The sequence below is a fragment of the Giraffa tippelskirchi genome, chromosome 4, assembly GCF_054371585.1.
Source record: "Giraffa tippelskirchi isolate mGirTip1 chromosome 4, T2T-mGirTip1v1.2.pri, whole genome shotgun sequence".
NCBI classification, from domain to species: domain Eukaryota; kingdom Metazoa; phylum Chordata; class Mammalia; order Artiodactyla; family Giraffidae; genus Giraffa; species Giraffa tippelskirchi.
Genome location: NC_137278.1, coordinates 26,698,758 through 26,713,013, shown reverse-complemented (window position 1 = coordinate 26,713,013; position 14,256 = coordinate 26,698,758). Strand labels below are relative to the sequence as shown.

Sequence of the window (14,256 nt, the reverse complement as noted above, 5' to 3'; positions counted from 1 at the left end):
ACAACTCAACTCCTTATTCGGTTTTCACTAGTTTTTACGTGTAGTTGTATGTAACTTTATCACCATAAAGGAACTTGCCTCATGCTACTTCTTCATTTTTACACTCACTTTCCACCCCCATCCTTGTCCCCTGGCAGTCACTAATCTGTCTGCATTTCTATAGTTTTGTCACTCTGAGAATGTCTTATGAAGAGAATCATATAGCATGTCACCTTTTGAGAATGGCTTTTTCTTTTCTCTTTTTCTTTTTAAAGATCCATCCAGGTTGTAACAGTGCCATACCATTTACCCTTTCTTTATTTTGGCATATGCTGGTCCTCATGCTAAATGTTCATCTTTTATGACTAAGCTCAAGTGTTTGCCTCTCTTCCCATTTTGGTTTAAGTTTAGGCTCCTCCCACTGTGTTCTCGTAACTCTTGTGTTTACCTCTACTCTGATCACATTGTACTGTTGTTAGGCGCTGGGTTTACTGTCTTCCCCACTAGACTTTTGAGTAATCCCTGAGGGCAAAGATTCCATCCGAGTATCTCCAGCGCTTCAATGTCTGTCACATAGTAGGTGCTCAGTAAGTAAATAGTGGTTAAGTTAATAAATATATAGCTGAAGTATTCTTCTTAGTGAATTGCATACCACCTTATACCAGATCAGTCATTCAGTAAATGTTTGATAAAGAGTAACATTGATTTATTTTAGGGCACAAGGGATCCGATTTGTGCTATAACTGCATCTGATAAGACATTGATTGTGGTAAGTGGTTAAAAAAACTTATTCTATGAACAGTAATCTTGTAAGTGGTGAAAATAGGGCAAAGCAATATGTTTTGGATTTGAATCTCATCTTGTGGGCACCTCAAGTTTTACTAGGTCCAACAACAGAAATAAAGTTTTAAAGATTGCCTCACAAATTGTTAATCATTTGCAAAAAATAACTGTGAAAGTAGTAGACTCGTGGCCAGCTAGGGAGAGTCTGTCACTGGGTTGAATGAGCCCTGTAAAGATTGGCCAGTGTGGAATAGATTGGACGGTGGCAGTAGGTCTTGGAAAGTTTCCTCTCTATGCAGCCTGCTTTTTTTTGTACTGGAGAAAGTTCTTTGGCTCAGCTGTTTTCGTAAGACTTAGAATGAAGAGGTAGTGTGTTTGCTAGCCAATAAAATAAAGAAGTCCGTGGCAAATTTTTGCTGAATTTTTCAAATAAAATCAGTGTATCAATGTTATAATGTCTCTTCTTGAGCTCTGATATTTGAAAATAGTAATTTTAGAAATAAATGCTGAATATAGTAGTGCTGGTAGAGTCATTAAATTGAATTATGTAAATAGATCCTTGAGTGTGTGTATTTCCAGTTCTAGTTACATTCTTTAGACATTAGCTAAGTTAAGGGGGGAAAAAATCTTAAGAACATAGTATTCATTTTTCTCACCAAATGAATTTGCTGTATGTTTTAAGCAGTTTGTCTTTCAGTCAGTTCTGTGGAGAGTCTTTTCTTTTTATATTCTTTGCTACACAGCACGTTTTTTGGTTGTGTTAGTTGTGTTTCTGACATTTGCAGGAAAAAATAAAAAGAAAATGCAAGTCAGATCAACCATAAAAGTGGACTTAATTCCTAAATGAGAGAGTCTCCCTATAAGAAGCACTTAGATAGTTTTAATACTAGCAAAAATTTTAGTGGTAAAGATACCTTCTGCATTAAAAACTTTCCACTGTTGAAATATAAACAGCTTTTAAAACCATGACGTTTTCAAACTCAAAGTCATAGGACCTACTTTTTCAAAAACAAACTCTGATTGCATACTTCAGTATATTAAATCTTTTAAAGCCTGTACCTGCCTTTTGTACATTAAAAAAATACCGCCCTCGTTACCAGTCCCTTGCCCTCCCCACTCTTCCTGAAGGCCCTCTGCAGAAGCATGCTTAGAGGAGAGAGCTGCTTCTGGTAGAAAGGGAGAGGGAATGGTGGGCTGAGGGTAGCCTCCTGTTTTTTTCCATTGCCATGGCCCCAGGCACAGCAGGGTTTCGCTGTCTGTTGCTCTGTTGATTTGTCAGCCTTAAGGCTTGCACAGAGTTGCATGGAAACTTACCTTCTGTTCTGTGTTTAAACACATTGAAATAGTACTCACTGTACTACTGCTTTCTGATCATCGCCCTTTGCCACGAACTGGTATCCTATAGATGGCTACCGGATGACAACACAGACTTTCAGTGACAGCTGTATTCCTATGGTGGTCTTATATTTATTTTTCGTGTGTATGAAATTTAGTTCAGTAGGTGCTGTATATGTTAGCTTTCAGTGTACCCTGAATACTAACCTAGATAACTGTAAATAACCCTAGATATGTCTTCCATGTGATATAAGACTTTGTGTATTAAAAAGAACTAGGTTTCTGACTTTTTCTTCTTGGATATTACATGACAAAAATTAGATCATGTTCAGCCACTTTAAAAAGGTTTTAATTAGGAGGTAAATATGTACTCAGAACATGATCAGTATCAGAACTGAGAATTCACTGTGACACTACCACTTTGGATTTGAAGCAAATGTATGAACATATAGAGAGACCTGTAGTTGTAATTTAATGTTATTATGGTAAATAGGCTTTAGTAATCAAAAATATTTTCTGTAGAGTCGTGAATCTGGCACCTTTCAGAGATACAGTCTTCCTAACGTTGGTTTGATTCAAAAATACTCCCTTAATTGTCAAGCCTACCAGTTATCCTTGAATTGCAACTCTAGGTAAGTCTGAAAACTTTCCATAGGTAGACTGTCATCCACTGGGATTGTTGTATTTATGTAACAAATGCAAAGATGTGTGTTTGTTTTCAACTTGCATAGTTCAGTGTGGTTTTACTATATTATATTTGTATTTAAATATTATATTTATTAGGAATACACACACACACACACACATATACACATATAGATGTTTTTCTCTAATTGGGCAAAATATAGAAATTCTACTGTAATATTTTAGGTTATTTGCATACTAGTTGCTTTAGTCCCTTGGATACTTTTTTCTCTTAAGGAAGCAAAATGGAAAGCACCCCATGTCTTCTATCAAATTTATAAATGTTTGCTTAAAGTTAATTATTTAAAGCCATTTCTACCTTCTTCCTGGGTTCTGATGAACTTATTTTGAAGAATAGTGATAGGTAATTATATTCATGAATGCTAGAGTACTGTTTCTTCCCCTCCTCCAATTTGATTACTTGTAGCCGCCTTGCTGTCATCGACATCTTAGGAGTTCTAACCTTCTTTGACTTGGATGCTCGAGTGACAGACAGCACAGGACAGCAAGTCACTGGCGAGTTGTTAAAATTGGAGCGAAAAGATGTCTGGGATATGAAGTGGGCCAAAGATAATCCTGATTTGTTTGCAGTGATGGAGAAGACAAGAATGTATGTTTTCAGAAACTTGGATCCTGAGGTAAAACCAAGAAATGAGCATTAATGGTACATAAATAATGAGCCAAAAACCAAAACCTGGACATTTCTCCTTTGTTTCTTCAAGAAATTTGTTGGTGTTGGCTGCAGGAATTCTGAAAATAAATAGGAACATTTCTGTGGAACTCAAAAATATTTGGTCTTAAGTGGGATTAATATTTATCTTTTAAATATTCTCTACTTTCACTGAAAGGTACTTTCTAAGCATTTTTCTGTTCTATTTAAAAGATGGAACCATGGTCACTAACTATATAGTCTTTATTTCTTCCCTTGTCAAAATTTAAAAAAAAAGAGAATCTATAGTCTTATTTACCAAAGTTGCTTAAGGTAACCTAACCGAAAAGTGGTTTTGAAATTCCCTTGTCCTTTCATTCTATTTTGCCTGTTCTGTGCTTACCTTTGTCTCATTTATATTTACGTGAACTTCATCAGCCAGTAATCCATGTTCTTTCTCATCCTGATAATCTTGTGGACTATGAGTAATAATCTACTCTCTCTGGTGTGTCAGAATGCTCCTTTCTCACTGATTTTTAAAGTTATACTTTCTATTTTCTACTTGTGACTCACATCAACTGATTTTGAGGCGCTGAACTTTCCTGTCAGTCTGTTCTGTAACTCTTAGCTGTTGTGTTTGGGAATTCAAAATTTGAGCGGTAGCCTAATCAAAACATCATTAAGAAGATAAACCTTTTAAACAATTTTTGAATTATCTGTGGATTTTCAATTTGGAGTTTTCAATACTCCTATTGTACTCCGCTAGTGGAAATAATAAGAGATGACTTGATACGTGCTTTATGGCAGTAACTGATGTTTGTTTGGACCTGTAGTTTCCTTCTTGGGAAGAAATTACATGCTGGGGCCCCTGAGCTACTGAAGATCTTCTGTAGTAATTTATTTAGTGGTAAACTATTTGCCCTTTTAATATCTTAAATTATTTTCAACTTTAATATCCTAAGTTATATCCTTATTTGAGCCCTACTCAGAATCTTTCGGTTGGCCAATGACCTGATGTAAATTGCTCTCAAAGGCTTTGTTAAAGCTTTTAGGTGCCTTATGAAGTCACTCAGTCATGACTGACTTTTTGTGACCCCATGGACTGTAGCCTACCAGCCTCCTCCGTCCATGGGATTTTCCAGGCAAGAGTACTGGAGTGGGTTGCCATTTCCTTCTCCAGGGGATCTTCCCGACCCAGGGATTGAACCCGAGTCTCCCACATTGCAGGTGGATGCTTTACCGTCTAAGCCACCAGGGAAGCCAGGTGTCTTATGGATCTTTGTAATTTTTAGACCCTGAGTTATGGCTTAAAGGGCTTCCCTGGTGGCTCACGGTAAAGAATCGCCTGCAATGCAGGAGACCCAGGTTCAGTCCCTGGGTGCAGAAGATCCCCTGGAGAAGGGAATGGCAACCCACTCCAGTATTCTTGCCTGGAGAATTCCAAGGACAGAGGAGCCAGGCAGGCTACAGTCTATGAGATCACGAAGAGTCGGACACTACTGAGCGGCTACCACCACCAGTGTCTCAAAGGAAGGGCATTTAGGGTGTTGCCTTTAACCTGGATAAGCACAGCTGTCTTTCAAAGGTTTAAAGAAAACTTGACCTTTCCAAAGAAACAAGTGTGGAAATTTAGCAGGTAACCATGGAAAAAACTTGACGATGGAAGTGAAATACTTTTTGAATGTTAGGCTCCTTTATCCATTGTTGGCCCTACTTACACTGATTTTGAAATCATGTGCCTGGAGAAGTGAGAGGATTATGCCTGGCTGTTTATAATGTGTGTGCAGCACACAGGGCAAATCTTTGCTTAGTGGAAAGTGTTTCTTAAGTAGTTTCAAAAGAACAACCTTTTATTTATTTATTTTTGGAGTTTGTTGTCTGGCTTGGCAAATACTTCAGTTTTCTGTTAGATTTAGAGGTAGGTGAATTTCTTAAAAACTTAACCACTGACTGAATTTCTTTATAAACCATGCTAAGCTGTTGTTTTCATTCATGAGAACACTTTCTGGCTGTGGTCCCTGTTTGGTCAGTTACCCTGCTTGCCATGCCTCTAGCACATGAGGACATACTCTTCAAAACTGGACCTACTAGAACTCCTTTAGAACATTGTATTCTGTCCTAAAGGGACAAAGGGTCTTCCTATGCCATCTTGATCCTGCCTGATCACTCTCCTTACCTTTCTGTTTCTCCTTTCCTCTTTGTTTTTGGTATTATTTTTTATCCACAGATCATCTTTTATGACTTTATCTTTTGTCTGTCTTGCTTTGTTGAATTATCTAGCTAGAAATAAAAAATTTTCTAGTGATGAACTTTTTTATACAGGTATACTTGGTTTACATGTAGTACCAAAAGAAAGACTCTAAAAGGCTCCTATAATTTATAAGAAATATTTCACCACGTGTACTTTTTTGTGAGTTAAATTTTGTTCTGATTCTTTCTGTTCATAAAAGCATGCTATTTGCCTTTATGTAATATGATTTGTTGAGGAAGTGTAGGGATTTTATAAAGTTTTCTCATATAATTTTAATCAATTTCTACTTTTTAAAGAAAATGTATATTTTAAAACCTAATGAACATATATAATATGCCCGCAAGAGCCTCATTATTAAACTTAGACATATTAAGTGCAAACTAGATATGATTAGTGTCTTCCTATTATTAGAATTTTTAAGTTTCTATTATATATGAAGCACTAACTTTAAGAGTTATAAATATGATACATTATTGCATTTGGATTTTAGGTTACTTTCTATTTCTTTATGACTTTACACACATATTTTGAAAAATTGCATTCTTGAGTTGTTTTCATTATCAGACATTATCCTATTATTTTTGCAGTGTTCTTGGAGGTATTAAGTATATTGGGAGTTTATTTCTTTTTTATATAATATTTATACCTATTTTTTCCACTAGGGATTTAGGACAGCTACTTTACATTATAATGTGCATTTGCTCTACCTTATTTCTACGAGCCTGTATAGCACTAGGACAAGAAAGATACATATAGCAGGCTCGTGTATTTCCATGTTGGCAAATTAAATCTCATGTAGGAAATGAATCTATCAACAATACCCTCTGGCTAATGTTACAGAGGACATACTTTTCATGGTATGAGACTTCTTTGATATATATATATGTAAAAATATATATATATATACTTAGATACAAATTTCATTAAGAATTAAATTTAATGTTGCATGGAATGAATGAGAATTATCAAACTGTATAAACCACCTTTGGATTAATTCAGAAGCTGATGCTGGATCCCATTAGGGAATGAATACTGATTATGTGAGGTGTGATCATCATCATGTGGCTATGTAAGAGAACATCCTTATGTTTCAGAGATATGTACTGAAATAGGAGTGAAATGTCATGATGTCTCTAGATTTACTTTACTTTAAAATACTTTAGCCAAACAATTGACTGAAGTATATCTCCAAACTGTTAATATTTAGATGATGGGTATGTGGGTGTTAATGACATTCTCTCTACTTTTTTGTTTTGAAAATTTTGATAATAACATTTAAAATCATGATAAGTCAAAGAAGGAAAATTTTGCACTTTTAAACATAACATTTGTTTTTGTCTTTAAAGGAACCCATTCAGACTTCTGGATATATTTGTAACTTTGAGGATTTAGAAATTAAATCTGTTCTTTTGGATGAGATATTAAAGGTAATTCTTACTAAAAAACAGTTACCTTTCTGTGGTTGGCTTGACCGGGCAGTGTGGGGCGCTGGTTAGGAGTGTGCGTTACAGACAGAATCCAGCCCTGCTCTGTCACTCACACAACCTTTAGACAGCTGCCTTCATCTTTTAAAGTCTCATTTTCCTTTCCTGTTTATGAGCCTGTTTTTATCTCTATAAAATGTGGGTAGTAATAGTACCTTTCTTACAGGATTGTTATTTTGTAAGATAATGAGTAGAAAGCAGTTAGTGGAGTGGTAGGACCAAGAGCTCAAAAAGGTTAGTTAGTTATCATTATTTTATGTTAATAACAGAGAACGCTGAAGAAATATTTGATAATTTTCTTTAGTCTTTTTCTTGTTCTAGAATATGTGAGTAGCTTTTTGTTTGGAGGTCCACCTTCCTTCCATTTTTATTTTCAGGTTTTATAAAGTAATCTGTTTCTAAATTCCAGATAAGTTTTGAACTTCTACTTTGACCTTCATCAAACATTCTTTGAGAATTTTTTACTCTGAGAATATATTGCAAGTTTACTTTCATTTTATCCAAAGTGTTTATTTTCCTATGTACTATGTATGTTTTTTGGAATTGGGATAGATTTTAAATTTCCAGAAATGTTCCATTTTATAACATGTTTTCATATTTTAGTTTGATAATGTAAATTGCAACTCTTTTATTGTGATCCAGTCTTTTCTGTATATGATGACCACACAAAAGCAGCAGGAATGGCCCCCACCCCAAATTTTGTTTGCATGTCAAGAGTATTAACACCACAGACACGCCAAAAGTGTGTAAAAAGATCTTACCTACATAGTGAGGTTTTTCAGGGAGAAAGGACAGCTTTCCTAAGCTGGTTCAAAATTGATTTGAGAGCAAAGAAAGGAGACAGGCTAGGGTTTTTTGGGTAATTAGAGGGTGGGGCTAGAGTGAGGGTTCCCATAAGTAGGTAGAGATATGTGTGGTTTGAAACTCCCGTGGCACCAAAAGATGGAGCACTTAATGCTTTCTTATCACCTTGTCCAGATGTGAGGCAGAAGAGGAAGGGGTGGGGGTGAGGCTTAAAAGCTCTCAGCAATCAAACATCAAAAAGGAAGGTCTGAAGTTCTGTTGCAATCCAGATATTTTAACGATTGCATGTTAAATTGCTTCAGTTGTGTCCGCCTCTTTGTGACCCTTTGGACTGTAACCTACCAGGCTCCTCTGTTCATGGGCTTCTCTAGGCAAGAATACTGGAGTTGGTTGCTGTGCCCTCCTCCAGGAGATCTTCCCGATTCAGGGATTGAACCTGTGTCTCTTAGGTCTCCTGCATTGGCAAACTGTAACCAGTATGTGGAAAGATAGATTTGATATGATAGATTAGATAAACAGGAATAATTTTATACAAGTGGCATCATTGTGCAATCTACTTTTTTAGTGTTCAATTTAATTTTAACAATGCGGCAGTGAATCTGAAGGAATTGTGGAACTTCAGATAAGTTTTTTTTTCCACCACAAATGTTGCTGTTTTTCTGGGTTAAGAAAGAAAACTATGAAAAACAAAAGAAACTAGTGAAATTAAAAAAACGACTGCTTTTAAACTACATCTTAACGTTTGATATGATTGATTATGCACTCTCAAAGATGATGTTCTTACATTTTCTCCCTCTTTCCTTTTTTCATTAGGTATATTGCTATTTTTACTTTGTCAAGATTTAGAATGTTTACATTTTGTTTTCTAACCCTGTTTTTCCAGTTGTTTAGTCTTATATTTATTTAAATGAAAGCTACTATCAGCCTTTTTCTATATTTTCTCTGTGCATGAGTTCTAGTTCTTAATTTTGATTGATCTTTTAGTTGGCTGGATTTCATCATTATAGCTTTTTGCAAGAAAGGCTCATAGTTGCTGATTGCCTTGAATTCTGGAATGCTTAAAAATGATTATATTGACACTTATGAAGAATTTTTAAAACACACATTTAAACTGGTTAGATGTACTTTAAAACTCTTGATACACTGGGCACAGTTTGTGTGTATCTTGTACTAGGCTAAAAGAATCACTGCAGTACTATTGCCTGGTTTACTGGTAGGGTTAAACTGAGGGAAACCAGGTTGTCTGTGACAGTTTGGTTCTCTGCCTGACTTACCACATGCAAAGCCATAAAGAAAAGAATCTTTTCATATCTTAGTTCCCTCTGAGGCCTTGTTGACCCAGGAAATATTTATCCGAACTGTGGATTCCTTCAAGCATAGTTTTAAGAAATAACATGAGTGTTGTACACCTAAAAGTAGTAGAATGTTATATGCCAATTATATGTCAATAAGATAGGAAAAAGAAATAACATAAGAACTTTCTTGGAGGAAAGAGTGCAGAAGAAAAAGGAAGGGAATTAACATGCATTAACACCTTTGTATCAGGTGTTTATTTGTCGTTACAACTGTACCCGATAGATATTTAGATCAGGAAGGTTCTTGGTGGATAAAATTATTTACCTAAAGTTCATCTGTTCATGGATTCAGCAAATATTGTTTGGGAACAAGTAAAGACAGATCCTGGCCTCCAGTAGAGAAGTTGGGGAGATGGACAAGAAATTCAGCAAGTAGAAGAGGGTTGAGGGTGCTGTGGTTCAGTCAACAGGTGTATTTCTTCAAAGGTCTGAAGCAAGTGAGTGTCAGGTTGGTTCTGAGATTGAATAAGGTGAATAACACAGCTGGGCATTGTGCTCAGTGTTCAATATGGTATTATCTCATCTAATCCTCACAATGCTAGAAGGTAAATTTGATTACCATCCCATTTTTTTAGATGAAGAATTTGAGGCCTGGAGAAATCAGCTGGCTTGCTAGTGATACCCAGTTAGCAGTAGGCACATGCATGATTTGACTCCAGGCTCTCTAGCTTCAGAGTTGGTGTGTGTAACTGGAATGCTGGATTATGGGTATTTTCCAGAAAATTCAAAAGATCCACACATGGGAATTTCTTTTCTTCCCAGTTTTGCTCATAATATGATGTAGTTGTTCGTTTGCTTTTTTTTTTTTTTTAACTGTAAGAAAGAAATACATACTCTAAAGGCAACTATTTGAATTTCTCTCTTTTCATCTTTACTTTTAGACTCCAGAATATCCAAACAAGGATTATATCATTAACTTTGAGATCAGGTCCCTGCGAGATAGTCGAGCACTGATCGAGAAGGTTGGAATAGAGGATGCATCTCAGTTCATCGAGGATAATCCACACCCCCGACTTTGGTATTTAAAAATAAATAAATGAAACCTCATAAAAGATCAAGTGTAAAATCTCAGCTGTTGTCCACTACCCTGATACTAGACTCCTGGTGGGAATAACTTTCATTCTTGCTCTTCTTTTTAAAATACAGAAATTTAGAGATGGAAATATTCAACATAAGCATAATATTAGGACTTCCCTGGTGGTCCAGTGGTTAAGACTCCGCATTTCCACTGCAAGGGCCATAGGTTTGATTCTTGGTCAGGGAAGTTCTGTGTGCAGCCCAGTGCAGCAAAAAAAAAAAAAAAGAAAAAAAGAAAACATTTATAAATTTGTTAAAATAATCACTCCCTACTCTGTTTCACTAGAAGCAATAGGTGTAGTAATTGAATTCTGATTCAAGACTGGTTTATCTATAGTTCACCATAGGCTTTTTCTGTTTTTCTTTTTAATATAGGCGCCTGCTGGCTGAAGCAGCTCTTCAGAAACTGGATTTGCACACTGCAGAGCAAGCGTTTGTGCGTTGCAAAGATTACCAGGGCATTAAGTTCGTGAAGCGCCTGGGCAACCTGCAGAGCGAGCCCATGAAGCAGGCAGAGGTGGCTGCCTACTTCAGCCGGTTCGAGGAGGCGGAAAGGATGTATCTGGATATGGACAGAAGGTAAGTGCTGAAGGTGCAGGCATCTGGACTGCTCCCGGAATCTGCATTTTTTTTTTTTTTTTTTAACAAATGAGGATTGTAAAATAGACTAAATACATAAATACATCACACCATTTCTTTTAAAAAAATAACTTCAGTTTGGATTCCAACTCAGACATTCAACATGACCTTAATTTATGGTTTGTAATTCAGGGGCAGCTTTCTTCTCTGACTAAGATCATGGCATCTAGTCCCATCACTTCATGGGAAATAGATGGGGAAACAGTGTCAGACTTTATTTTTTTGGTCTCCAAAATCACTGCTGATGGTGATTGCAGCCATGAAATTAAAAGACGTTTACTCCTTGGAAGGAAGGTTATGACCAACCTAGATAGCATATTTGAAAGCAGAGACATTACTCTGCCAACAAAGGTCTGTCTAGTCAAGGCTATGGTTTTTCCAGTGGTCATGTATGGATGTGAGAGTTGGACTGTGAAGAAAGCTGAGTGCCGAAGAATTGATGCTTTTGAACTGTGGTGTTGGAGAAGACTCTTGAGAGTCCCTTGGACTGCAAGAAGATCCAACCAGTCCATCCTAAAGGAGATCAGTCTTGGGTGTTCATTGGAAGGACTGATGTTGAAGCTGAAACTCCAATACTTTGGCCACCTCATGCGAAGAGTTGACTCATTGGAAAAGACCCTAATGCTAGGAAGGATTGGGGGCAGGAGGAGAAGGGGATGACAGAGGATAATATGGTTGGATGGCATCACCGACTCAATGGACATGGGTTTGGGTAAACTCCGGGAGTTGGTGATGGACAGGGAGGCCTGGCGTGCTGCGATTCATGGGGTTGCAAAGAGTCGGACACGACTGAGCGACTGAACTGAACTGAACTGAATGACTGGCCATGGGAGATTTCTTTTCATTTGGTAGGGAAAAAGCCCATGTAACTACAGAGACTGGGGGCTTTATCGTTTATTGTACCACTCATTATTTAGGTTCTCTGTTTTGGTTTAGGTCATTATTTAATTTTCTGTTGTCAAGGAGCATGAAATGAAATTCCAAGGTATTTAGGGATTGAATTTTATTCTTTATATTTCATTTTTCTTTATATAGACTACTGTAAAACTTCATTTCAGCTGTGAACATTGTATCTAGTTTTTATTATTTGTACTTTCAGGAGATTGCTAATACAACTTAAGCTTTGAAAAGAAATATAAAACCAAACATGTAAACATGAAATTAGCCTGATCCTGTCTAAGAAACTGATGAAAAGAAATGATTATTATTTAAGGGATTATTTTGCCAAGTAAATTGAAAGCCTAGGAGAATAAGAGGCAGAAAAGTGTTTCTTTTTTCCTGTTGCAGGTTCTCCGCATTGCCTCTTCCCTGGTCAGGCTAAATTTTTAAAATGTTTAGAGAGTTACCTTATCTGTCTCTTCATTGCTGTGTATTCTCAGTATCTGAGAATTGCACCTAGAATATAGCAGGTACTTGCTAAATGCTTGTTGAATGAATGAATGTCTTTTTTTTTTTTTGTAGAGATCTGGCTATTGGCCTCCGGCTGAAGTTGGGAGATTGGTTTCGAGTACTCCAGCTTCTGAAAACTGGATCAGGTGACGCGGATGACAGTCTCCTTGAGCAAGCCCACAATGCCATCGGAGACTACTTTGCTGATCGACAAAAGAGGTAGGTCACTTATCTGGACCCCCCCACCCATTCATTCCGCACTTTAAATTGTAGCTGCCTGTGTAGAGTACTTCCCTATGAAATAATGCCAGGGAAATGAAGACCATCCTCCCAGATCCCAGAATTCACATAGCCCTAGTTACCATGGAGGAGCAAGGGATCCTTCCAGTTGTCAGGTGAGCATTGTAAGACTTTGGAGTTTCAAAACTCAGAAGATGTATACTTTAGCACCAGGTAGCTTTCTACTGTTTGCTTGTTTTATTATAATAGCTTATTTTCGGAAATCATTGGCTTTTACGCTGAAGTTATCATTTTGATCAGTATGCTTACTTATTTATGTCAGTGTTTGGAACTACAACTGTGTATCAGAGTAAAGCAGTATTTCTTAAGAATATTCAGAGAATATTGTAACTCAAATATGGTATGCAGTCTTTTTTTGGTTTTTCAATTTATGTGCTTCAAAGATATTTTATAACTAAAGATGATGATTAGAGTAATATTATACTAGTGTTGCCATTCTAATGAAAGAACTTTTTTGGTGAAAGTGCGTGTTTATCAGGAGATTCACATTAGTTTAAAAGTTTTTCTTTTCTTTCTGTAGGTTGAATGCTATACAATATTATGTACAAGGCCGGAACCAGGAACGCTTAGCTGAATGTTATTACATGTTAGAAGATTATGTGGGATTGGAGAATCTTGCCGATTCACTTCCAGAAAACCACAAGTTGCTTCCAGTAGGATATTATACATTTCAGTTTTGGGAGTTGTTAGGTTACTTTATAAAGCTTTTCTATTATAGTGAGGAAATGTACTTTGCAATATGGAAAATTAAAAATTATAACTTCACAGTTTCTAAGATGTGGAATGATGCTTTAGTTATTTTTATTTTTATTTTTTTGCTTTTTTAGTTATTAAAACAATTTTCAGTATTACAGAATGCTTCAAAATGAAGAAGGAAAAAATCAATCATATTCCTACTATTTTAACATGATTACAGTCTTGTGTGGATCTTGTCAGTTTCATAACATTGCTTTAAAAATTAGCTGAACATATGAAATATTTACAGATGAAATAATATGTTGTCAGAGATTCTTTTCAGAGTGATTTGAGGTGGGTGTGGGGAGTAGTGCGTGTGTATGTATGTTTGAAATTTACTATAAGAAAAGTTTAAAAAGATAGCTCGACTTTAGTAGGTTTTATTAACAACAAAGGATTTAACGTTGAAAAAAAGAGTGAAACTAAAGGCAGAGTTCTCTAACTTTTTTCTAAATTTTCTTCTTTGGGCTCTTTAAATTAACTGTTGCATAATTAATGGGGAGAGAAAAACTCTGACCATTTAGATATTGAGAAAGAAAAAAAAAAAACCAGATAGTCTGAAAATTGGCAAGTACAACCCAATGGGTGTAATCATTTTTGTTGTGGTTCCCCTCTTCCATTTGTGGCCTAGTTTCCTGAACTGATGAATAGCCAACTTGTCTGGGACGTTGCTTAATAGAGGTATTTGAGAGCCCTGTGAGTGTGAGATTTCCGTTAAGCCTCTAGTTAAAGATTAACACTGAGTATCACATCAATCCTTTAAAGGTATTTTTTACCCACTAGCTTGGGGTT

At 36.3% G+C, this 14,256-nt stretch overlaps 1 protein-coding gene across 3 annotated transcripts in view; it reads left to right on the top strand.

Moving 5' to 3' along the window:
- WDR35 (WD repeat domain 35) overlaps positions 1-14,256 on the top strand; it is a 51,771-nt gene that overhangs the window by 30,775 nt on the left and 6,740 nt on the right. For all 3 annotated transcript variants that reach the window (XM_081596127.1, XM_081596126.1, XM_081596125.1), the window contains 8 exons: positions 695-748; positions 2,620-2,729; positions 3,209-3,419; positions 7,028-7,108; positions 10,206-10,342; positions 10,777-10,980; positions 12,502-12,648; positions 13,250-13,382. In XM_081596127.1, coding sequence (XP_081452253.1) covers positions 695-748; positions 2,620-2,729; positions 3,209-3,419; positions 7,028-7,108; positions 10,206-10,342; positions 10,777-10,980; positions 12,502-12,648; positions 13,250-13,382 — 1,077 coding nt within the window. The remainder of the gene's footprint in view (positions 1-694; positions 749-2,619; positions 2,730-3,208; positions 3,420-7,027; positions 7,109-10,205; positions 10,343-10,776; positions 10,981-12,501; positions 12,649-13,249; positions 13,383-14,256) is intronic.